The sequence below is a fragment of the Tinamus guttatus genome, unplaced genomic scaffold, assembly GCF_059628265.1.
Source record: "Tinamus guttatus ecotype Peru unplaced genomic scaffold, ASM5962826v1 Tinamus_guttatus_pri_ptg000330l, whole genome shotgun sequence".
Classification (NCBI taxonomy): Eukaryota; Metazoa; Chordata; class Aves; order Tinamiformes; family Tinamidae; genus Tinamus; species Tinamus guttatus.
Genome location: NW_028288864.1, coordinates 2,028,210 through 2,054,621, shown reverse-complemented (window position 1 = coordinate 2,054,621; position 26,412 = coordinate 2,028,210). Strand labels below are relative to the sequence as shown.

General features: G+C 41.1%; 1 protein-coding gene across 1 annotated transcript in view; it reads left to right on the top strand.

The window, feature by feature from the left end:
- PRKAR1B (protein kinase cAMP-dependent type I regulatory subunit beta) overlaps nucleotides 1-26,412 on the top strand; it is an 88,466-nt gene that overhangs the window by 59,891 nt on the left and 2,163 nt on the right. Inside the window, exons 7-9 of the mRNA XM_088529438.1 lie at nucleotides 5,992-6,052; nucleotides 9,064-9,185; nucleotides 26,210-26,291. Of these exons, the coding sequence (XP_088385564.1) occupies nucleotides 5,992-6,052; nucleotides 9,064-9,185; nucleotides 26,210-26,291 (265 nt within the window). The remainder of the gene's footprint in view (nucleotides 1-5,991; nucleotides 6,053-9,063; nucleotides 9,186-26,209; nucleotides 26,292-26,412) is intronic.

Here is a 26,412-nt window from a genome sequence, read left to right as displayed (position 1 = left end):
TCCATATTTTCTCTGCCTAGTGTTGAAATTTTATTCAAGCTGTAACTATTTATTTGCAAATGATATCTTCAGATCCACAGTTGCCAAAAAGATTTTATCCTGTCATTAGGCACTTGACTCTGTACCTCATTTCTCCTTGCAGGCTGCATTTCAAAGTTCTTTGCTTCGCATTTAGTCAATTCAAATGTTTAATTCTGCCTCTTGCCTTTTCCTTTGCCTACATATTTTGTTGCGCCATACATGTCATACCACCTGGTTTATTATGGTATGAGTAAAATGTATTTCAGAAGGTGTGGGAGTTTGGCTCTTCCCTTTTTTGGATGGACAAAGCCTCATGCAAAGAGATCCTGCTGACTTTTAGTTACACTTGTCATCCATTTATTACATTAGCCTGTCCCAAAAGAAGCTGGTTAAAACATATTTATTTCTTCATGTTTCATTGTCTCTCTTTAGCTATACTGATGACTCAAGGGTTATACTCAGGTTTGTTTTAGCAGCTGTAATGATGGTGAATGTTGATCTTGTTTTTTTTTTGTTAAGATTTGCAGAGAATTGCATGAAGTTGTTGCAGTAGATGGAATAAAAAAAGCCACTTCAATTCCTTCAACGTGTTCCCGTCTCAATGCACTCACAAATTATCTAACCACGTGTGTTCCATTTGTCTCATAGACTTCTCTCTCCTGTGTTGCATGTTTCTTGCTGTTGCAGTGTCTTTTGTTTGCTGTGTGGGTATGTGCATACTCAAACATACACACATATATATATGTACATATGCTGTATTTATTTACTTACAGTCTCCTGAGTGAGATGAAAAGGCGTTTTGTTTTAGGATTCTCATGTAGTTCAGTTGCTAAAATGTTGCTCTCTCTTCAGTGCAACTGAGATTCAAGAGCATCGCGGACTGGGGAACATCCCAGGGTAGTACAATATTTGTATTCTAAATATAGCAAATACCACAAATACCAGAGAAGCAAATGTCTGTATCCCAACATCAAATTGATCCCCCAGACAGTTCAGTTCCCAGACTGAGGAAATTTCATGTATTAATTTCTCGCAATTTCTTCTGTAAGAAGGCCTGATTCAGAATAATTTTGGTACCCTCTAGTTCCCATGGTCCAAAATACCTGGCCTGAGAGGGTTGTTGCACATTAGGTACAAACTTTTTGCCTGCATAACATCCAGCATTAGCAGTTTGGTCACTTTTACCTTCCCACCTTTAATGGGATGTACACAGCAATGACTTTTCTTCCAGGACCTTAATTTATGTGCTCAGTACGAAGTAGGATGGGCCAGCTTTGCTCTTAGAAAGTGAGTTGTATTACTGCGATATAAATAATGACTAATCAGGATTAGTCAGTCCCTACTGTTATGTCTATTTTTCTTTATGCTATTTTGGCTTTTTTTTGCCATCTTTTCACAGCTATGAATGGAAGAACAAGTTCTTTAACAAGTGCTTTTTACCGCTCAGGCAAGTGAAGGGCTTCATGATTCCACAGAACATAGACTGCTTGGTGGCCAAAACACAAAGCAAATCCCAAACCTGCATTCCTGCTCACATCTGTGCAATAGAGCACCGGGGTCTTGCAGGGAATTTTGTTTTCATGGGGCCAGTACACATTGTTTGAGTGACTCTCTTTTTTTTCATGCTGCCATAAGAATGTACATACGAGGCATCCTTCAATATCGGGTTTACCCAGGGATTAAAGGGAGCTGGAGCAGTCCAGAAGGCCTTTCTGGCGCTTCCTGCCAGCTGCATACCTGCCAGCATAACTCTTTTATTTGAAACTTGAGCCATGCTTTGCCTTTTGGTAGCCATTTGTTTGGCTTTTTAGCGAAGCTGGGGATTTCTAGGAAAGATCCAATCTACCCCGAGCAGCCCATCTAGACAGCCAGGAAAAAGGGAGCGGGAAAGAAGACAGGAGGAGGATTGGAGGTACAGGACAAGGAGCAGAGGGAAGAGAGACCGGACGGGAAGAGTGGGAAGGAAGAGTGGAAGAAAATGGAGGAAGTGAAGAAGGAACAGTTGGAAAATGGATGCACTCCTCTAAACTCTCAGAAAAAAAAAAAAACAGATTCAACAAGACCTGATATAATTTCAGTGACATTCAGATTTCACAGCCTTTACTTAAGCTAAGTTTAGGGCTTGCCACATTCTAAGCGCTCCTAAAAAAAAAAAAAAAAAGACTTTTCTGGGTGGATTTGGCAAACAAATGGTTTCTCCTTTTGGGGAGGAGCATTGTGGTTCAGGATTTAATGACTCCTCATGTTAATGACTCTTCATTGTTAATTGGAACCACTATCTTTAAGAAGATGAGCTGGTGCATGACAGCTCTGAATCGGCAAGAAGGTGAACAAAGGAAGCTGGGGAGAGGGAGAAGCAGAGACAATTGAAATAAGGAGATATTAATAGGTTAGAAAAAGCAGAAATAATAAAGACTTTTTAGAACATGCCATCAAGAACCCTGCCAATACAAGATTATTCTTGTACACTTACTATTGTTTTTATATGGTTCAAGCAGCAAGATTTCTACCACTTCCCTTGGGAAACTTCTGCAAGAGAACAAATCTTAAGTTGATAAGACTTTTTTGATGTTCATCTTAAATTGCATGTTCTTAACTTTCCCCTTATACACTCATTATTACTCTAACTATACCCTTGCACTTATGTCAGGTTAGGCTATACTAAGTTAGGCTTTCTTTTTGTCATATATCCATAAGTGATTATCACTGTCTATTTAAAATGTTCACGACTGATCACACTAGTTATGAACGTGCCATACGTAGCATCCCAGTACTAAGCTATATTCTGTAGGTGGAATTTGCTTTGCTCCTTCCTTACCAGCTCTCCCAAGCTCTTTCAGCAGATCTTCAGGCTCTGTGCAGTTTTGGAGCACTTTTCTGGAAATGAGTTACCCAAGCAGAGGGGCGAAAGCCATGGAGATGGCCATGGACATGAGGCCTCTGATCTTCACTCCCTGATGATGGCTTTCCATATAGAGATCAAATTTTGTTAACTATATTCTATTTACAGTAGGATATAGCAAGCCAAGTCTTACCTACTGCCTGCAAATCTCTTCAGCTTTGCAACTTTCCAGTCTTCCTTTCATTAAATATCCATGCTTTGCTTTGTTTCTTTTTTCCCTTTTATGTTTCTTAGCTGTATTTTCCAAACAGAAGCTCATTTTGTTATTTTCTGCTTCCACTTCTAATGTCTCTAGATCCCTTTTTGTTATTTTCCTGTCCTGGCAAACTTCCCTAGTATCTCCTAGTCTGCAGATTTCATTACTGTCTGATTTGTTGCGGCTTCCAGACCATTCATGAAGATATTATGTAAGATCAGACTTAACACGTGTCGCGCTGAGCATACTGGTTGGCCCTTCTGTGGAAGTGACTTGGGTGGCAGTACAGAAGACTGTGATACCCTTCGTACTCGTTGCTGCTACAATTTGGATGAGGTGCATAGACCTAACAAGGTGACAATAAAAAGTAAATGAGGGCTTCAGAGTCCAAGGTGACATCAAACATATAGGAGGGAATATTAGGCTGATCAAAATGTGTTCTCTCCCTGTGTTTCATGCGGAGGCAAGGTCATTAACACTGCTGGAAATAAAAACATGCTTTGGTTGTTTGTGAGACTTCTACTGATTCTTTTTTTTTAGCTTATATTGGAGCAGAGTGCTCTCTAAATTGCTTCCCCTCAGATCATTATAGCAGGAAAATGCACTAAGATGAAAACAAAGCAATGTTGTGGGCCTTAACAGTGTGTGATGGTGATCCAAACTCTTCCTTTGTGGGGGGAAAAAAAAAAAAAGGATCCAGTTGTGCCAGTGGGATACACCAAGTGGAGTCCCAACCGGAGCTAAGGTTCTAGGTGCTACCACGATGCATACAGTAATAATGACACATTTTATTAATCCTTTTCACTTCAGCTTAGCTTCTGTGCTGGTTTGCCATGAACTCTGGAGCAAGGTGCTCACCTTGTGTAGCCAGGGGCTAACACACCGTTGTCCAGTGGGAATTGCTGGTCTCCGGCTCTCGGAGCCAGCCGGGATTCGAACCTTCCCAGCTCTCGCCTGCTTCTCTAAATACTCCAAGCTGTGGTTAGGCCACACTTATGGCAGCTGATTACTGCTTCTTAAAATTCATCTGTATCCACAGTCATTTCAAAAGCATTTTCCACATCTGTCCTTGGGTGTCCCAGCCCACCGAACTAAACCACCACTCTGGTTTTCCACAGCTCTCAATTTGGCCAGTCTGGTTCCCACCTCGGGATGCAGGGAGGGGAGCAGCGGCGGCGCCGGGCCCACGTTTCCATCCCTCGTCTCCGGGGGAGCTGTCAGGATTTGGCGCGGCGCGCGGAGCCTCCTCCGTTTGAAGTTCATTTTTCCTTTCTGGCGTTTCGAATGCTCCCGGGGCCTCCGAGGTGGAGAGCCCGGTTTGTCAGACGGCGAGGTCAGGCGGGGGTGAGCGATGCTATCTCTGTGAGGAGAAGTGTCACCGCCGCGCGCGGGGATCGCGGAAGGGGAGCAGAGCGGGAGGCCGCGCGAGTCGCGGTGCTTCTGCTTTGGAGCCAGCCAGGACAAGCAGCGGCTTCGGGGACTGTGTGGGAGCAGAGAGAGCAAAAACGATGGCAGTGCCCGGAGGAGAGCCCCTGTCAGCCTCTGCTGACGCTGCTGTTAGAAGCTGGAGCCTAAGGCTATTGAATTTGGTAGATAGAGCCCTGTTTCTTCGGTGGTCACCAGATGAAGCCCCACCTGACAAGTGCACATGGGAAGAGGGATATCATTTGCCTCTTCTGTCCCTTCACCTGGACACAATGGCCTTTCCCATTTTTGTAATTCCAACATGGATGCAGCCACCTTTCCCGCTTCTATATTTCCAGCCTTCCCTGCTCGGGCCACATGAGTTTTCTCCTTCCCCTCTGTATGTCCTCCTGTCCTGTCCCTGCCTCAGGCACTTAACGCTTGGGAAAGGAGGAAAAGAGAAGCATTTTTGTTCTATAGCAAGCACTAACATTTGCTTCTGCCTTATCCACCCGGGCTATGAGTAAATGTCATGCTCATTCCTCTTTGCCTCAGAAGATGGATATATCATCGTTCAGCCGCACTCCCACTTTGCAAACGTGACTAGCAGGAACCAGGCGACCTTGGGCAGGATCTCTGCAGGCAGAAATGCCACGGGCTGCTATGTACCCGCATGGCATGAACCCCACGAGAGCAGCAGGGACCCCGGAATCCCTCTTGGGATCCCCAGGGTGGTTAGGGATAAATTGTTCTGGTATTGGTAAATTTGCACTGCATGTATTCATCACTGAATCTCCCTGAAAGCTTTTGGGGATGTCCCTCTGTAGACATCAAACACGACACAAGCGTACGTCCTCTCACGTATATATTGCTCGAAAGGTCTTCCTCTAGATTAGGAGCACCGGTGCAGGTGGCTGGACATGTTGGTGGATTGTCTGCTCCAAATTGCTTAAATCTTGTTAAAATAATGATGTGAATGGGTTACTTAGCAGTAGCAATACATACATAAAGAAACATTTGCATACACACAAGCATTCTTAGCATTAAAGGGGTTTAAATCTAAAGGAATGGGATCCATGAGGGACGCTTTGTAATAGTAAGTTCCCTTGTAGTAGGGCCTCAATGGTAACAGAATATATATTGAATTAGCTAAACAGTTAATTGATGAAGCTCTGGCTTAAAAATGAGTGTCTGTAAATAATGGACCCAAATCATCCTTGGTGTCCAGTAACACCAGTGAAGTCAGTGAAATTGCACCAGGATTGAATTTGATTCCCTCTGCTGCTGCTTATCAGGAGTACAACTTGCCCAGACATTTTATGGGGAAACATTTGCCTTAGGCTGTTTATTCTGGCTATGCTCAAGATCAGGAAGGGGAGGGGAAAACAAAGAGAGCAGCTGTAGGAACAAATCACAAAAATACTTCGTGTAATGTTCTACCTTCTTTTTCTCTCTCCTTTAATAACAGGGCAGCACACTGAGGAAGCGGAAAATGTATGAAGAATTCCTGAGCAAGGTCTCCATTTTGGGTCAGTTGCCCTTTGGACTTACGTGTTAGTTCCTCTGTCATACATGTTGGCTGGGTGAATTTTGGGCTTTGATGGGGTGATGAAAGCAACAGTGGTCAAACAGGAGATCTCACAGTTGCATCATTTGCTAAGTAAGGAGAGCGTAAAGGGCCTTTTTTAGGACTTGTTTTTCCTCTTCCTTAATGTGGAACATACATTTATTCAAAGGGCAAATCTTTCCTGAAATATCTGAGCAGATATTCATGAGTATGCAGGTATGCAGTAGCTGATGCTGAGTAAAAATCATGTATGGGTAGAAGAGAATAGAATACAGTGATATGAATATGTCATAAAATCCAGTTATATCCTTCTAGGTGACAAATGAGAAGCTTTTTCCTGCAAAAATACTCTATTTATGTGTGTTAAACTAACTTCACAAATCAAAATGGACTTTTTTTTTTCCCTCCTATGTCTTTTACAGCCCCTGTCTCACATTCTTAAAACATCTGTTTAGCTTCTTGTCCTTAGATTTTGTTTCCCTTTGATTAATGTGATAGCCACGAAATTTGGACATGTTCTTGATGGCCTTCAGTAGGAAAAACAACAAACCACAATGCCTTACCAATCAATCACCATTAGGAGAACAAAAACTTCTAATAAGGAGGACAGTGTTAGCCAGTACAATGAAATGTTGATTCTGTAGGAAACACATCATGTTTCTTCTTGGGCTGTTTGTTGAGGATTAATTTGCTACATAATTAAAGTCTTTATTTTTCTATTTCAACAATTTTATTTTTGTATTTATCTAGCATTTGATCTTATGTGCCTCAAATATAAAAACAGGGGAGCCTTAGTGCAAATGTACTTGACCTTCTGAGAGGAGCTGTGCATGAAATTTTCAATTAAGTTTGTATGCTAGAAGTAAGGTCAAGTATGTTGCTCATTTAATAATGATTTTTTCATCATTTAAATGCTGTTTTTATGTCTAATTTAAATCTTCCTAAACTAAGAGCACAAATTATACCAAATTACAACGAGTATTTAAAGAAAAAAAAGCATCTTTGCACCTGTGCTAATGAGGAGCAATTACAACAATGAGACATCTCAAAAGGATTTCAGAGTAGAAAGGTTATTCAGAGATGAGCTTCCTTAAACATGTGGTTTGCAATGTAATTATATCCCAGTTTATAGTGTGGGTTTCCATCTCACTAAAAACTGAATAAAGATTTCAGATTTGAGCCTTTTTTAAATGCAGAAAACAATATAATGCATCATTTCAGGGACATTGAGAATTTAGGTGAAATGTTGAAGGATCTATATTTCATATTCCTTAATAGCTGATTACAGATGGCTAAATTAAAGGTATTTAGAGATATCAATGCAGTACTGAGAAATTAATTTGACTGCATACCGTAATGTGGTCAGAGCTTTGTGATTTTAATGAATAAACCTCTACCTGTTTCTTATATGTTTTTCTTAGATCTGCCAAACGTCTGTAAAAGTCTGTTGCAAGCATATTTTTAGACAAAAGGTTCACTTTTTTGAATGTTGCACTTATAATACTTCTCTTATGGGTTTGGTACTTGATATAAATGTTTTAGAACAAAGACCACAGGTATACGAGGAAAGTGCATGAGTGACTACAGGTTAGAAAGTATTAGAAAAAAATATTTTCTAGAAAGCAAGAGAAAATGACATAAAAATAGGAAGATGTATTTGTGTCAGGCCAGTTACCTTTAGGACATTGATCACTTGATCCGGTTTTGTTAGCAAACTTAAGAGTTCAGCCAAAAGCCTTTTTAAATTTTAAATAACAATCCTTTCACCTCCCTGCAATACTTCTAAGTACTGTTTTGGAATGAGAAGAGAAAAATAGTTTGAGAGAACAGGCCAAATGCAGTCCTGGTGTCAGCAGTCTCTTGACTTACAGTTGCTCAGTAATTCCTACTAAGATAAGTCAGATTCAGCAGAGCCACTACATGAATTTTTAGTCCAACTTTTTAAGGCAGTGAAGGTCCTGCCATTGTGTTATCTGTTTCTTCTAGTCACTTTTAAAGCATTTGCTTCTTTGAGTTAAATGTGGTAAAAGGAGAGAAGGGGAGTTATAAGTTGTTTTCTTGAATTCTCGTGGAAATGGGAAGAGGCAGGTTAGCACCACTACTGTCCCAGGATAGAATCCATGCATTTGATCATGCAGTGGGAAGATGCCAGCTGCCCCGGGAGCAGCCGGATTAGCCACTGCACAGGCTCTTTTGCCATGCCACTGTCACTGGGGATTTGGGGTTGCTGCAGGTAGGTGAAAAGGGCACAAAGCCACAGGGAACCAGGCCCCATTGGTTCTATTATTCCTAGAACAGATAGTTAATGTTTTCTTATGGGAATTTAATTTGAAGCTTTGCAACACTTTCTGTCTAAATGGGGGAATAGAAGAAAAACAGCTCTTGCACTTTGTGTGCAGTTCTACAGGTCTGAATTGCGAATGAACAGAGGTGCTACTTCATACAGCCATGTTAAGACATTAAGACTCTGGTCCGATTGCTTTCAATGCTGAGTGATTTCAACTTTGAACAAAAATTTTTCTTGCAATGGGAACCTCTTTACTGCTTGTTGAACAGGCTGAGAATAACTAACAAAAATGGAGTAGGGCTTTTTCTGACAGCTGGTGTGGGATATGGTAAGAGCTGTCCCTCTCCGGACACCCCCATCACCAATATATTTTTAATATACATAAATATATATAAAAATATACACAGCTTCTAGGCTGCTCTAGCTCAGCGCAGCATCAGGTCATGAGAGATCACAGAGTTAGGGAACTGTAGCCAACTTTTCCGGTCCAAAGATTACAAGTTCTAAGACACAATGAATAAATACACCCATCTTTCCCAACTGGAGGTTTGTGCAAAATGCTCAGATGAAAGAAATGTTTCTTTTATGACAGAACCAGGCATATCAGAGCTGTCAGCTTAATTTTGAATCTTCAGCCAAAGCCAGTGTCTTTTTATAATAATGTTTTATGATCTTCAATATTTCAGAGTCCCTGGATAAATGGGAGCGTCTGACAGTGGCTGATGCACTGGAACCTGTCCAGTTTGAAGATGGAGAAAAAATTGTGGTGCAGGGAGAGCCTGGCGATGACTTTTTCATTATTACAGAGGTAAGTGTAGCTTCGTGATAAACTGTGTCTTTTCCTGGTAAATATCAAGGGTTTGTATTAATATAATTTTGCCTCTGTTTAATTTCTTTCATCTCCCTATAAATCTGTCCCAATTCCACTCAAATCAAGACAATTACTCAAAATTCAAATAAGGTCAGGCCCCAGTCCTATGGAAATGTATGAAGTAAATGGGATGATGCCTGATTTCCAGGATATTTGAAAACATTCAGGAGGTTCGAAGTGTGTCTTGTCTATTTGCTGCTTGAAGGTTTGTTTTCTCCCTGAGATATTTTTGTTCCAAATAGCCAATACGTTTAATGAGGCTGGCCAGCCACGCAGTGCATTGATCATTGTTCCCAAAGGCACTTACAGGGAACATCACAAGTGAACATTTGTAGACTGTAGCAGGAGACCTGGTCTAAAAATGGATCTTTTGTTCCTTTGTTTGGCCTTAAACTCAGTCCAAACGACTGCGCCATATTCTTGTTTACTCTCACACAGGCAGAGAGATCTGTCAGGCAGCTGAATATAATGACATCGTTTAGGGAGATTATTTGACACTTCAGTTTCACCATTTCACTTCTGCAAACAGATGTCGATGGGATTTTTCCTCCCTCTTCTGATATAAATATTTGAATCCTCCACATCTTGCACAAATACATACACACGATGATATAACAAGTTATAAAATGGGCTGGGAGAGACTCAGGGTATGGATAACAAGGAGGCATTAGTGTATAATTATATGTATACAGATTGAATTAGGAGTTTATGTTTTTCAACACCAGCTGAGTGTTCTTATACAAGTACATGGTCTGTGAGTGCTCACCATATGGCTTTTGAGCTGTGCATGGTGACAGTTCACATGCATATCCCAACCCAGACATTGCATGACCAGCAACAAGGTAGTGGTGGCTCAAGGGCTATTAAATAAACTGAATCCCTCACTGGAAGATAAAGTGGGTCAGATCAATGTTGGGAAACAGTTGTACATGTGTGTGTATGTGTTTAGAATACTTCGTGTAGTTCCAAGCCATCACCAAAGTGTGTCCCATAAAAACAATATGAAGGGCCTGTACGAAACCCATTCCAAGTGGCTGAGAGGCCAACAGGTTTTTTCCTTTATCTGTAATTCTGTAAAATCTGGCTTTTTCTTTATCTGTAATTTTTTTGGACAGGCACCTCTCTCCAAGGCAGCCAGAATTTGGTTCATAATCAATATCTGACACTTAAAATTCCATTCTTTTTTTCCTCTTTGGTGTTGGATGCTGGCACTGAAATGCATATTTGATTTATGAACATAGTTTCTCTTCTGATGCTCACAGAATTGTCAGTGGAAAAAACTGCACCTGCCTATCACACACTTAGACACTGAACAGAACTTCAAATATGTGACAGGCACTACCCTTAAAAACTATAAAAAGTGTCTGAAAAAGAAAAAGATAAGGCATTAGATACAGAGTTTTTTCACTAGTAAGATATTTAGTATATAAGAAGAATTTAGAAAATATAACTTTTCTTTAGATAGAAAGAATTGCTAAAAGTCCTGTTACTCCTTGCAGAAGCTCAAGACTACAGAAAAAAAAAAAAAGAAAAAAAACAATCTTAGCCATCAAATCCCATGTGGAAAACTGGCAGCTTGCTTAAGAATTACCAACGGCGTTCATTTTCCCTCTTTTGAAGGAACAGCTGTTATGACTTGAGTGGGTAGAAAAGTATTAACACTGCATACTGTGTAATTATGAAGAATCTGCCCACCTCACCTTTCCACTAGAAGTCTAGCAGAATTTCTCGCTTTGGAAATTGCCTATATTTTTCTGCATCAAAGAATGAACATCCACTATGAACTATTTTTTATGCAGCAGTAGTGTTTATGCCTGCTCACGCATAGTTCAAGGCTTGTATTTTAAACCCAATTTCACAGGACTTTACATCTTTGATGTTAATTTTTTCTGCAGGAGAGGTGATGTGAGTAGCCAGGAACACATTATTTTGCAAACTGTGGTTGAAAGTAGTTTTGGCTGGTTTGTTGTCACAATATGTTGAAAAGTCATTAGCTTCTTTCATATATTTTTTGATGTTGGTGGCCTTGTAATCCAAAACACTCTACAAATGTTGCCAATTTGTTTGGCTGCTATATACACAGAAACTATTTCATGTAGTACCAGAACACTATGTCCAATAGTACAGAACTAAACTTTACAGCAGAATTTTTGGACAAAATGCTGATTTATTATAAAGGCTATTTGTTTATGACATGGCTTAGAAAAATCAGTTACCAACTTATAAAGCTTTGGTGCACCCAAAGGGATCATGAGCATCAGGAATATTGGTTCCAAGTGGGATCTTGTTAGCCCTATAAAAAAATGGTTCTCTAAGACTCACAGGACTCACGCATGGATTGAAAATTGTTAGCACAGTTTTGTATGAACTTGATAAACGAGTTGCCCATTCTTGGTTAGCCTGCAGCACTGCCTTCGTCTGTGTGCCTACTTTTGGGGTGTTTTCTTGGTATATTGGTCCTGCAATAGGACACAGCCTGGCAGTGTATTGCCAGCCTCAGGAACTGCAAACTAAAGTGCAACCACTAAGCTTCCTTGGAAAAGGAGAGCTTGAACAAGAATATTTACGATTAGGTAGCTTCAACAAGAGTATTTAGTCTCAATTTCTGACAAGCAAGCACATTCACATTTTTCCTTTTTTTCTCAGGAGAAGCTATTCTTCCTGACATTTCCCTCCTGCCTCCAGGGTTGCACAGATCATAGTAGAGTGCAGGTTGCTCGAGGTGCAGACTGTCTGCATGAAACTGCCACAGTACCCTTGGAGGGAACTCTGCACGAGCTCAGCCAAATTATTACAATAACAAAATGTGCACGGGGAGAGTCGCAGGAAACCTGGCTTTGGAAGTTCCACTGCTCACCAAGCTGTGTGTGGTTTATTTTGTGTTAAAAATATAGTGACAAAAGCATATCCCTCAGATTCTAAGACTGCTGCAGTTTTTCTGCCATCTTAAATCTTCACAGCCACAACCAAAATGTTTGTTTGCAATAGGCTGTGTGGTTTATTTTTCATAATTTAGTTTTAGTATTTAAAGGCTGATTTTTTCCCAGAGATACAATTATTTTAATGTTTATACCACATTTTTAATTTGCATATAGGATCCAAAGCAAATATGTCCTTGAAAAAAAAATAAACACTTTTGTGTAATTGATTTGATATACTTCAAACTGTTAATTAGAAGAGAAGAAAGAAGTAATCTGCAGTTTCTGTATTTTCAGATATTTCCAGGTCTTATTTTCCCACTACGCTTTTCACACAACAAGCTCAGGCTTTCCCAGACTAGACAGATGTGGAATGTATCTGTTGGATTCCAAGGTCATGGAATTATCCCATATGAGATTCCTGGCACAGAGGTGAAAAACTTTAAGCACCATGAAACAATTGTTGCCATAAAGAATTATATTTTGGCAAGCGTAAATCATAACAGATGTACAGTTTCTAACAAATAAATTTGCAGTTGTATTGTACTCTGCCACACTGTGTACCCAACAGTAGGGAGGATTTATTCATCTGACTTCAGATAAAGCAAATATTTTTAGCTAGCATTTTAAAGCGATAGCTTGCAAAGGCACACAAGCTTTGCAGACTTAAATATCCTAGAAAATGTTAAGTCCTTTCAACTGAAATGTCATTTGAACAGGGGCTGATTCTATTTCCAACTCGTTTAGTAAGTGCTTTGCCACTGCCTTCATTTGAACAGTAGTTCAACTAGTATAACAGTGCTATGAAACTGTGAAGGGCTGAGTTTTTTGCTGTCGTCTAGGTTACTGAAAAAGGTAGCGACAATAGTATTAAAAATAGAGGTTATGCTCATGTACCATTCTGTAAATTCAGCTCCAGACTTGGCTCCGTGGCACCTCGAAGACAGTCCAACACAGCTGCCAGAAACGCTGGGATCTGCAGCTGTGAAGCTCGCTGGGTTTCTCAGCTCCCACCCTCGCCCATGTCAGATCATTTGGACCTACTTGTCATTGCTAAGCACCATGTAGGGCACACAGTTATTGTCACGGGACGCTGCTGGATACACTCAGCGAGTCCTTTAATATCAGTTGCTAGCTGAGAGCTTGCTGTGCCCGACTGGGTGCTGAGCTGCTGCCATATGGCCCTAATGCTCCACCGAGTTTGACAGGGCATAAGAAAAATGTGTGCACGGACACCGGGGTAGGAGCAGAGAGCAGCAAAAGGTTTGGAGCAAAGTCACACTGTGCCTCCAAGGGCAGTTTATAACAGGCCTTCCAATGTGCTGCCCATAGCTGTGCATCTCCTCCAAGGACAGTCTGGCCCGAGTGGCACATAGAGCAGGGGAACAAAACTGCTGGGGAAATAAAACATTTCCAATTGATAGCTGCTCTGGCTGTCCAGCAAGAACAGGCAGCAGCCTAAAAATAAAAGGCCTAAAAATAGAAAATAATTCACAGGAGAAAATTGAAGGCAAAATGGACCTATTGTATCAAGCAGTCTCACATTAGAAAAAGAAAATTAAAATGTTTTTAAATTGTAGGTTTGTATTAAATTGCCTGTATTGTTCTGTATTATCACGCTCACTGCTATTTTGTGGGCAGAACTCTACACTCTTTGCAGTGGTGTTTCCTCATCGGTGGGAATAATTCTAATGATACTTTATGGAGGTGAGCAAAAGCCTCATTTGAAAATTTATAAAATACCCATTAGTCCTGAAACCGGGTGGTGGGAATTGCAAAATCGGAAAATAACAGAAAATTTCCATTGATGGTGCAGCAATCCTACAAAAATTAATGCCCAGAGCTGCCTGATTGGCAGAACTGAATCACATTAATCAGTAATGATCATTTCTGCTGCGCTCTTCTTGGATGATCCCATGCAAAAGAGCCTTGTGCTGGCCGGGGTTTATTTCCCACTGCTCCTGATGTTGCATTTCAGTGCCACCAACTGGCTCTGCCCTGGGCAGGATGCACGGGGAGTTGTTGGGGCTGCGGAGTGTGTACTTGAGATACTGTCCTGCAGGTGAGATCAGTGTTTCCAAGGCTGCTGACGCTCTTGGCACGCGCGGAGCGGCTCTGCACAAGAGCACTTCAAAGCCCTGCGAGGTGGAACAGTGTTTGTAAACTCCTCGCTCCATGGTAACTCCGGCTAACATAGGGAGATCCTGGGTGTAACTGGGAAGGGTGCTCTGCTCTTTGCAAGATTGGGCCTTTTTGTGGGAAAAGTAGACTTGGGTCTTGAATTGCACAACGAGCATCTGAAGATTTATGATTTAAAAGCTCTTTAAGAAAGAAAAGAAGAAGGGGAAAAAAAAAGGAAAAGAAAAGCCCAATTGTTTCCTGCTTTAAATTGTTGCTCTTTGACATTCTAACCCAGGAGAGACCCCTTTGGCACCTACCTCTACAACAGGCAGCAGAACTACAAAGTAAACTTCTTCCGTATGGTTAATGAAGTCACTGCCTTAGGCACACTCTGCTATCACACCTGATAATCTCTTTAAAAACACTGTGTGATTAATTATTAATTAGGAAGATGAATGTTGTCTAGAAAAGGAGTTTCAAAGTCTGAACTGCTTAGTGTTACCTGCATTTTGTTGATACCGAATGTGTTTGTCAAAGGCAGTCTACAGCAACTCCTTATATACCAATAAACAAAAATACCTCAATAAACAAAAGCAGCAGGACCTGAGGGCTCTCTGCTTTGCTTGTTTTTACCCACAGAGGAATTATTTCCTGTTGTGCTCTTACAGGAGGGTAGGTTTGGTTTTCTTGGTATCACTTGGTAGTGCTCAAGCAATGGCATTTCCACCGGCCCTGCTTCGAAGTTCACCTGTGTTCAGGTTGGTATTTATAATATCCAATTGAGGTCAAAGATATAAAGCCAGGCATGTGCTTGTGTGCCATCCAGAACGGGGACAGAGGTAAAGAGTTTTGCTGAGTCAAGGGAACTAAAACGCAGGTTTAGTTAAGCTGCTGATGAAACTATGTGCTTCTTAACACTGTTTTCAGTGAGGCAAGCTGCACAACACAATCTTAAGCATATCCATCTCTCTATATTTCCTAGTTTCCTAGGAAGTGACTGGCTGTTCCCCTTGTTCTTCCCACCCGGTGACGTGGGACCCATCTGTCATGCAGCTCCTCCACCTCCCAGCCCCACTGATAACCACTGCAGCGCAGGCGCCTGGCTCAGTTCTGCACAGTCTGAAATGGGAGCAGTGGTGTCCAGAGGTTCATTTTCATAACAATTTTGTGAAACTTCTTTTTAGCCAAAATATCTGGTCTATTTTAGAATTTTGCAAATTCCTTGCCTCTTTGGTGGCAGAAACCAGGGCAACTGTATGTAAATTCTGTGAGTTGCTATAATCTCAAAGGAAGAGGGATAGTGTATAATAGTTTAAAAATATACAGTTAAAAAATATGCCGTCAAACCCCATAATGACTCAATCTTTAGTCCACAGTCAGAATTATCTCTTGTGGTATCATCCCTTTCTGAAAACATTCAGATCAATTATCTGTTTTTAAAAAACCTTGCTGGACAGGAAAACCCTGTGAAGGCATCCAACATTTTGCTACAGAAAATTCTCACCTCAATTGGCACATGCTTGTGGCTTATGTAAATGTGTGACCAAAAATTTTTGAGAGTCATTATTACTGGGATATTGCAGTATATAGCGTTTTTGCCACCTCGTTTTCTCTGGGGTGCTTATCTCCCTGTCTCAAACACCTTATGATCTTCACTGAATTTATCCTCCCTGCCCTTGTGTGATGAGGTGCATAGAGCTACCTCCCTGTTACCTGTTGCATCCTGTAGCACAGACACAAGAATTAAGGGAATTCTTATTTTTTACTGAAAAAAAAACAGTGGGAATTAGGCACCTTGAGAGCCTTAGCCTTCATGGTTTCACTTGCAGAGTGTCTACGGCAGAGCAGAAATATTAGTCCTATGGCCAGATGCCCAAGCTAACAAATCATCTGACCATCCTTTTCTCTTTACACTATATTTTACTACTCAAAGATATTGGGCGTTATTTTCTGCTGCAGCTTATGTGTAAGTCATTCTGACTTTGTGTTACTAGCAGACATTTATTTATTTCTTCCCTTATTTTTATATAATACTCTTTCATAAATCAAAGATTGGCGCATGATAAAAATTCAGGATTATTTATTGGCTAGAGGAAAACTTGCAGTGTCTTTGGCTATGTAGTTCAAAGGATTTGCCTTCGCTTGGAAAGTAGCCCCAGAACTGCTGATCCCTTGCTGTAAAATAAGTTTTCTCAGGAATGATGCTATCAGCAGTCCCGCAGGACGAGAATGGCAGCTGAGCAGCGATGTGCTGGTGGGTCTTCCAGGACATTGCGACTGAGAACATAGCTTATGCCAGCACCGGGAGGTATATAAGGACTTTTTCATGTTATTCGGTATCACTGAGAGGTTGGTGGACTGAGATTGTAAAACCAAAACAATCCAAGGATGCGATATAGCAATGCTGCTCTCAAAATTTTCCTGCCCTCTCTTTTGCACACGCTATGCCCACTGCTACAAATCCGTACGAATGTTTCCCTGTTCGCTTATGACATGACGACTTGTGTAGGAGTCTTCGGCCTCATGCAACTGTAATTTAAAACATCTGATGTGTAAACCCATAAAATTGAAGTTTATGCTGGGAATACTGACACACCCTGGCCTCTTACCGCTATCGGATGTGTGGAAAACTGGGGGAATGTTTGGTGTGCACAGATGCAAACCCCAGTGTTAATAGTTGGTAGCTGCATTCTTCATATATATGTGCTCTGCATGAACTTGTAAAAAAAAATCAGGAGTGCTAATTACTGAAGTTTTCTTTATGCTTAAAGCAACTTATTACTATTATTATTATTAATAATTATTATTATTAATAATTTATTTAGCTAGTATATGCTTTAAGGTATTGTATATGCTGTGATTCTTCTGTCCTTAGTCTTGTTCAGTCGTGTCGTGCTGCACTTCAGGCCTATAGAAGCAGTGGAGGCTCCCAGGTAGTGATGTTCCCCCAGGGGAGCAGGGACGGCAGCATGAGCTGTTTACCCCTCAAGGTTTTCAGACAGTTCTCAGGATTCTTATAAACTTTTGGCATTGAAGGCCAGGCTCACAAGCCCTGGTTCAGACTACTTGACATGACAAAAAAACATTATGGCCCCAGGCACATTAAATCTAAACTTAAATTAAAGGCATCTGGTGTCTGGTCCAGATCTGGGACCATCTGGGAGCTTGGTCCTCAGTTTCACCTGAGTAACATACCTCTGTGTTTACACAAAAATATTGTGATATAAGTAACACCTGGCACATGCTGGTGTCCAGCCTGGTAGAAGAGAAATGGAGAAATTCCTAGTCTCTGGTAGAATTCATTCCCTTCTCTGGGTCATGTTAAAACTATCCCTTACTGGGATGCCTTTTATCCTTGCTCTACAAAGATACTGTTGAGATGACTACAGATTTACTGAAAGAATATGCCCCCAAGGGCTCGAGCATTCGCTTTATAGTGTAGATTTTATGGAATGTGCAAGGCTGTCTGCAGAATTCTTCAGGAAAAGGCAATTTGGAGAAAACTTTTTTTTTCTTCTGATTTTTAGAATCACAAAATTTGATCCTTTGGATGTACAAGATTCACCAACAGAGATGACTTAAAGAAAGCAACCTCTGAGTTGCTTTCCTTGTTTTTTCTCTTTTTCCTTGTCTCCGTGATAAACTCCCTTCTCCCCTCCGTTTGCTCCAAGTTTTATTTGTTGCTCAGAAGCTATTGCCCTGGCTGGCCGCAGCTGCTGGCCCAGCCGTGGTCACAGCATTAGTTATGAGACTTTAATTATGATGTCTGTCTCTGACTTTTGCTTGGTCTGGTTACTTCAGTATCTACAGAATGTTTTCACAAAGAAGCAGATGGTGGTAGGAGTAATTGGGCCGTAAAACAACATTAACAACTAAAAACGATTTTCACCAGAAAGGATTTTGCGGGGAGGGTGAAGGAGGTTCAGCTCTGTTTTCGTGTTTTCGCTCTCTTGCATTCAACACTGGCCGTTCTGTAGGTGGTAGCATTCTGCACTGTCTGCTTCCAAGACATGATAACTGTAAGGTCAGTCACAAATATGAACAGTTGATGAATAACCCATTATAGAGTCACTTTTATGTTGACTCAGTGGACATTTCCTGGCTTCAGAGAGAGTAAAGATAATGGCTAGCTTTGTAGAAAGAAAGAATCTCTAAAATGCAACATTTTTTTTCCTTTGTGACTTTTATTGCTTTGTGCACTGACATGTCTGAGGGAGGAAAACAGCATTGTTGCCAATAATCCACAGTGCTTGGCACGGACGAGTCTTTAAAATCTGGCACCAGGATGAATATTAATTCAGTTGTTTTCCCACAGAAGCTACTGATTAGTCAAGGCCAAGTATCGCTGCGATGATTCATTAAAACCCGGCATCTGATACCACTTTTCTTGAGTGGCTCTGCTTTTTGTCCGCTCTGCAACAGGTAGACTGCACACGTGAGAGAGAAAAAGGGGGAAAGAGTTCTAGGACAAGGTAAAGATAAAGGTGCAGATAGACCCCAAAGGGTGGGCAGTGGAAGCATGTCCAGGGCTTCCCAGCCTCAGCTGGCAACCAGTGTCGTGTGGAAGAAGCCTGGGAGCAGCATGGATGGACACTGGAAAGCCAGGAGGGTGACCCAGCATCCGCGCTGCTTGGCCCCTCCAAAGGGAGCCTGGAGCCTCCTGACCCGTGGGCACGCAGGGCTCTGCCTCGTGCCACCCGGTCAAGACCCAAGGGCAGCGTTTCGAAGTTGGAAGACCATCAGGTTCAGTGCTTTGACTCTGAAAAGCCTTTCGGCAAAACAGACTTTAACCAAGTTTCACAAATTTGTGTTCTTTGTGAGGAGTGGGAACTATCCATGAGAGCTCTGAGCAGAAACATTTGAACTTGGAGTTTCACTTACACGGTGTAGGTGCCTCCATGCAAGCACGAGGCAGATGCAATTGGTGTAGCCAGTTATATCCACCTAGTTATACCACTGCTTTTGCTCCAGGGGAATACATTTGGGTATAGCACGGACTGAATGCAGACTGCATCACAGAAATCCTGAAGGGGAAGGTTGTCTCAGAGACTGTGATAGCAGGATGGATGAAATGATCTAAAAGGTCTTCCTGTGTCAAATGTCTATGATTTTAAATAGTAAATGAACAAGGCAAAGGGATTTCTCGGTGATTAATGACTGGCTGGGTGTAGTCATGTCTGGGCCTTAACCCTGGCCTGTTGTGTATCCTTAGGAAATGCCCTGTGGCTCTGCTGTTTCTGCTGTTTAAAGCTACACTTGGTTTATGATTGATTGCCATTTTTTTAAAAAGTACTTTATGTTTGTGGCTGTTTTGGTGACTGATTTAGGCAGCTTTGTGCTTCTCCTTCTTGGGTGCGGATGTTGTTTCAGAGCTGCTGTCTGTGTGCCCAGACAGCAGAAGTGATGGTTGTTTAGCAAACCTGCAGTAGCCTCGTGCAGGTGTGATTCAGGTGGTTCGCAGGGCTCACTCTGTGTTGTTTGATACCAAACTTGGCTGTGTAACTGTCCAGGATTTGTGCCAGTTGGGCAGTAGGGTTTGGTTTCCATCTTCACTAGATTGCAGTGTGCATTCGTGTTGTTGCAGATTAAGGCCACTAAGAATACGAGGCATTAATGTTATAATGTTAGTGTTATAATAATAATGTAGGGGTGATTATGTAGTGATAATCGTACACATTGTTACTGTGATTGTTTCAGTATTCAGAATCCCTGTTCTGCCTTGAGAAGACTCTATGGAAATCACCATGCTCCCATCATTACTGTAATGCTGCCTTCAGAATTAATTTGCACTGTTCCATCCTAAAGATACTCCCAAGTATCCCTCTTTGGATAATCAGTGGCACTCAATATTTCCAGAGTCCTACCCAAATTAAAAAGGCTGAATGTGTAAATGTTGTCTGTTGGTTTTTAAAAGCACTTTTTTTTCTTTTTTAACTTAGGCATCTACAGTGAACCCTAATGGATGAAGAAAAGGATTCACTAGCTAGAGATAAGCAAACCAAAAAAACATTTTTTCAGATAATGCAAACTTTTTTTTTCTGTAAATCTCAATATTTAATAAAGAACACATCATAATAGGTAATTACAAAAGCAAATTTTGCAGACCTGGGCCAAGTTTGTTAAGAGGTTTTACGTCAAAGACAACCAAATTGATTTAAATGATTTTTTTAAAAAGAAGGTGAAACATCAGCTGGCAGATATTAACGGGTCTGCAAGATTCACTAGACAGTCACTATTTCCAGGATTTTTGCAGCATCAGACGCTAGAACTTTTGGCACTCCTTAGTTTAAGCTAATGATTTGGAGATGCTCCATGGCTTAATTGTTTGCGTTAATCAAGAAGCAGGCAGATATGATTAAACTGAGTGCTAGTATCCCTGTAGCTCTGATAGTGTCAGAAAATTACCTGTATAGCATTTCTGGATATGTCAGTAGTATATTTTATTAGATGTTTCTGAAAAAATAGATAACTGGAAGAAAGACTTACGGACCCAGAAACATTTCATAGCTGTGCAAGTTGGTCTAATAAAACAAGAAACTTCCACATCTTTGTTTTGCCTGCAATTAAATAAAACACTCTCAGAATCATAGCATGTGAAAGGTCTTTGAATGCATTTCAGATCTGCTGTAGCTCCTATTAAAACCAATAGGAGTCCTTACATTGAGCCCAGCATGATTTCATGTATGTACAGGAACGTTTTGGTACCACTTCACAGCTTCTTCCTTAGTCTTTTGCAGTTAACTTAGCAACGATTTAATAGCAACACATAATAAGGGCTTGTGATACTGAGGAGCAAGGGGAAACTTATCTTTTGAGCGTGTGAATTATGCAGCGTTGGAATAACAAAGTGAGAAAGAGCAAAGGTGTGTTCATAATGGCAATTGTTAGAGTTAATAGCGATAGCAGATGGATAGGCCTGACCTTTTTCATCTCTGATTCTGTAGGCTGCTTTGCTCTTCTCTAGTGGATGCTGCAAAAGAAAACAATATAGCAGCCTAGGAAAAACGTTCCAAGCTGGTAAGGAGGATAGAAATGTAACATTTCGAGCGCATAAGGGAGAAAAAGTCTTCCTTGCTTTCATTCCAAAAGGCAAGTAAATAAATAATGGAAATAGAAATAGTAACTTCTTGCTTATAAAAAAGTAAAATTAATTTCTTAAGGATTAGAAATGCATTCTGTATACCTAGTGCAACAAGACGATATAGAAATTGTCATTACATACACCTGTGACAGAATAAATACAAATTCTTTCCTTTTTAATAAAGATAATTGTCTGTTATTGTAGAGGGAGCCTCACTATATTTTTTAGTATTTGCTATGTCTCTAAGATGAGAGGTGAAGCAGGGAGGATAGAACATCAACAAGATTGACTTTGGAACTAAAAAGTTAAAAAAAGCAATGCTCGATTTCCCTTCCTACCTCCTGTCCCTAGTCAACAGCCGCCCTGTACTTTACAGCCTGTCCTGCCATAGTGGTGACAAGGATTTGTCATCGGAGAGCTCATTTCACCTTGGTGTGCTGGAATACATAACCCGGTCTGATCCACGGAGCTTCAGAAAGAGAGGAAAGACTGCAGGAATTCCTTGTTCACCACCTTCTTGAGCACCTGGTTTTTATAGCCAGGCTACTTAGGCCAACTCCCGGCTCCAGGATTCATGCTTAAGTGTAAGGGTGGGTCTCCTGGAGCAGCTGTGCTCATTAGGCCACACAGGATCAGGCCTAGGAATGGTTAATGCTGATCTAGGCGGGCTACTGCGTTTAACTCTAGGATGTCTAACTCATCCATACGGTCCAATAGTTTAAAAGTGAAATATCTGTCAAAATCTCATTACTTTGGAGAGGATGGGAGTTCATGGATTATAAACCATCATTTATTTGTTACATCTTAAATTATGGTGCCGTATCCAGGCTATAAATTCTTACCAAACAAACTGCTGATGTATTTTACACGAATAAATCTTGTGTGCCCGGGCCAGTTAGCAGCACGAGTGGACAGGAGCGTAGGTGGGGATGGCACTTGCTTTGAGGGCTGCTACTCTTGTTGTTTTTGCAATAGGATGCCTGAATTTACTTGGAGGAGAGAAGGTTAATGGTATCAGTTCCTGGGAATACAGACACTCCTCAGTGGCTGAAAGAGAATATTCCTGGTTCTCCCAAAGATCACCATTTCACTCCCAAATGTCTGCTAGGAGAAGGACATGCCTGTCTGCTCCCCATGTTGTATCATGGCAAAGTGCTGATTTATTAGAGGGTGTCAAACTTCTTCACAGTGCTTGAGCCTGTGCTCTGAAGGCTTTGCTCGGTGGCGTGGGAGGCTGAAATAACTATCAACGCACAAGGCACTTTTTAAAATAGAGCAGCGCTAAACAGCCTGATCCTGCAAATCTCGGCTCCTGCAGTTTATTCCACTGAGACTGATCCTGCCAAGCTCCGTATGCCACCAAAGGGGAGATCTTTCTCACTGAGAGCAACTGCTTTTAGGAGGGGAGCGTGAGCCATTTGAGTCCCTACTAGGTAGTACCTGTGCCTGCAGGACTGAGTTGATATTTATTCACTTATATTATTTATATGTGGTTGGGTTTGCTAAAGCACAGGAAGGATAGCAAGTTCCAATGCTATATTGGAAAGATTTGACAAGTGAACTAAAATGAAATACAGGCATGAAACTGGCCGTAGGAGCAAAGGTAGGGGTTAGCACCTAATTTGTTTAGTTTGACAACTTCATTAAGTATATGAGTAAGAAGAGGTCATGTCTTTATTATTTTTTTTTGTCCTGGTTACACTGTTCACATGCAATTGCACTTTTCCTCTAATGCAGTTAAAATAATGTTTCCAGAGATAAGATACATGATATGAAGGTGATACAGAGAGAGGATTATAAATACATGTTCTTTTTTTGCGGTGTGGACGGTCTTCCCGTGAAGGTCACTCGGACAATACTCCAGGAAGCACTTTTGGAGCTGGGGACTTTTCACAACGGGAGGCCATCATGTGTAATCAGTACTTACATCTGGGTGCCGTTGTCAGGGTTTCAGGAAACTTCTTTTGCTCCGTGATAGACCTGTTCTCACTGGGCAACGGGAAAAGCCTATGTGACTGTTAAAACAAGAGTGGAAAAATATGTATCTGGAATATGCATTGCTTTATCCTGCCAAGCCAAGTGTTTATTGTGGAGGCCAGACACATCTGTCCTTCTCCAACAGATATCATGGTGTTTCTTGGATTAAAAAGGCCGACCGTAGTGGAACAGTGGAAGAAATTGCTTCAGAAAACTGACTTATTGAAGTCCTATATCATACAGACCCTGTCAAAAAATATTAACCACAATAAAAGCTGATGCTAGGAGAGATGAAAGCAATATTGTTTGATACTGTGATTACCTCTGCGGCATCATGCTCAAGATGGGCAGTGGGGAATTGACTCCTTTGTTTGACCTGGGCAGTCAATATGATTACTTCAGGGATTTTCTGTTTTATGTAATAAAACATCTGTAATAAAAGTTTAAAAAACAGTTTTGGGAAAGGGAAAGGAGACATGGATTACAGAGAGCTATCTGGGTCAAGGGGTTAGGTGTTTGCCAGGCTCCAGATGGGGACTGAGAGGATGACAGGGCTGGGAGTGACTTTGAAGTTGACTGTGTCTACATTGCACAGGCAATAAGAACAACATCATTTTAGGCCTGTGAGCTCCACCTGATCTGAAGTTTGTCAAGAAGGAGATTGATAGAGTCATTATTCCCTACCCGAGATATTCTGAGAACGCAGCTTATGTGCAAATGTTTATTCTGCAGGCTGTTGCAGCAAGTGTGAATAACAAAATCATTGCTCTACCTTTGCATGTTCAGCTCCTTGCAGATTTACTGGAAGATCTTGGAAAACAGCAGCTTTGGCTAAACAATTTACTTATATCAAGGATAAGGAATTCTTGCTGGAAACTTGACAGGCGCCAAATCACTTTCTTATATTCAGTCCTCTCTGCAGTTATTTCTGCCTTACACTTGCTGCAGATAGTTTTATGTGTGTGATCATGTTTTAATAGCAAAAAAATAAAAAAAAAGGAGAGGGGGAAGAAAAAGACTAATACCAATTCCCCCATGTTTAGCTTATCTCTGAGCAACTGGGAAGTGATCTTGTGCTGACCTCTCTGCGCTCACGTGCCGTGGCTTGTGCAGGCTGTGCCTAGCACACGTTTTGGAGTTTAGGCCATCAGCTCTCTGGCATTTGGAGAGTGAAAACTTTGAAGCCAAGAAGAGTTTAGTGATTGCTTTCAACTGGACCAGGATTTGCAAGCCTGGTGCTTATTCAGGATTTCTGTAGTAATGATATGGCATGTGGCTGATGGGCAGCAAGAGTAAATTTTCTGTTTTAATGCATTAACAGTGTGATACCTAGGAGTTTAGCACAGGTTATGCATAATGGGCAAAAAGGATATACTATAACTTTTAATGTGTCAAATTCATTAGAGAAACATCCAAATGCATATTAAAATAAGCAGATGCTTAGCGTATATCAAACAAAACTCACACGTTGTGTGGATTTTGGTTCTTGGCATGATTAAAAAATAAGATTTCCCTCTTCATTTATATAATGTGTAGAGGTAGCAGTTGTAGGTTAACCTAGAAAGTTGTGTATGGGCTTAAAAATAGCCCTGTTATGAAATAGGATGTGATACAATGAAACAGTATCACAGCGTCTTGATAGTGTTTGTTCAGAAGAAGGCAAAATATGATCATTTGCTACCTTACTGTGAATATTCTGCTGCTCTCGGTCATTCCTGCCCCTCTGCAGGTCCTAGAAAAGCGAGAATCAGACCCGAGGGAGCCTGACATTGCTATGCAGATTTGACCCTCAATGACACGTTAAGGAGCCTGCAGGGTATTTTTAAACACAGTGCAAAAGTGAAAGGGTTCAGCAGGTGCTGGGCTCCTTTCAGGACACTGAAGCCAGCGTGTGTGAGGGTGCTCAGCATCCTCAAACCCTGCTGTCATGGGGGTCTGTTGTGGTTCAGCTCCCTAGGTATTGCTTTCCAAGCTGAAAATCTTCAAAACAAGCATTATCAATGCTCCCTGATTACTCTTAAATACTTTCTTTATGCCTGCACTCTTCTTGCAGCATCAGCATCAGGCTTCTTCCAAAAAAACTAAATAAATAAATAAAAGAAAAAAGGCTGTCCAGTCTATTTATTAGCTTTTAAAAACTTTTGTTAATTTTTGTTAAAAATCAAAATACATTAACATTTTATTTCTGCCTATGCTTTTGGTTTGGACTCAGAAAAAAAATTCATAAATTGCTGTCTTCTTTTTTTTTTTCCAGAAAAGGAGATAGCTCCTGTATTCCTCTACATAAACCTTACACCACTAATAATTTAAGGTTTCCTCCAGGTTAGAATATTTCTGCATGTAGAGCCTCTTTGAAGGTTTCAATAGAGCGTTACCGAGTTTTGACATGTCTTAGCATGCGCCAAGCGCTGCGGTTATTAACGGCGGTGTAGACAAGACACATTCCATCTCTCGAGCGACTGACTCGCAGGTGTCCAGAGCACTGAAGGCCACGAGCAGGCAGAGCCACTAAAAAAACCCTAACCCTCTGCTGCAAGCGCTGAGAGCTGCCTTTATCAACAGTCTCACAAAACCATGTCCCGAGACAGCGAGTGGGAAAATTACCTGTTTATTCCTATGGTGCAGCTCTTTTCGGCATCTCCCTAAGGATCTGTGTGCCCTCAAAATAACTTTTGACTTCTGTGGGAGAAAAATCTGTCTGCACCCAAACCCTGTGACATTTGTAAAAGTGTTACCTCTCTTTCAGCAGTGCTAAGGGATTCTGGCAGATGTCTTGTGAGAAGCAATACTCTGGGTTTAGTGCTTTTTAAATGGTATAGCAGCTTTAAGCAAAGCAAACTGACTTTCCATACTTTTATTCCAAGGGCACAGCTTCAGTTCTCCAGCGCAGATCTGATAATGAGGAGTACGTAGAAGTTGGAAGACTTGGTCCATCAGATTATTTTGGTAAGAAATTTCAGTTTGATAAAGTATTATTCAGAAAGACAGGCAAATGGGATTGGTAAAGGTAGTTGTTCTCTTAATTGTTTTTCTGCTCTTTAATGAACAATGAGGTTGTGCCTAGGTC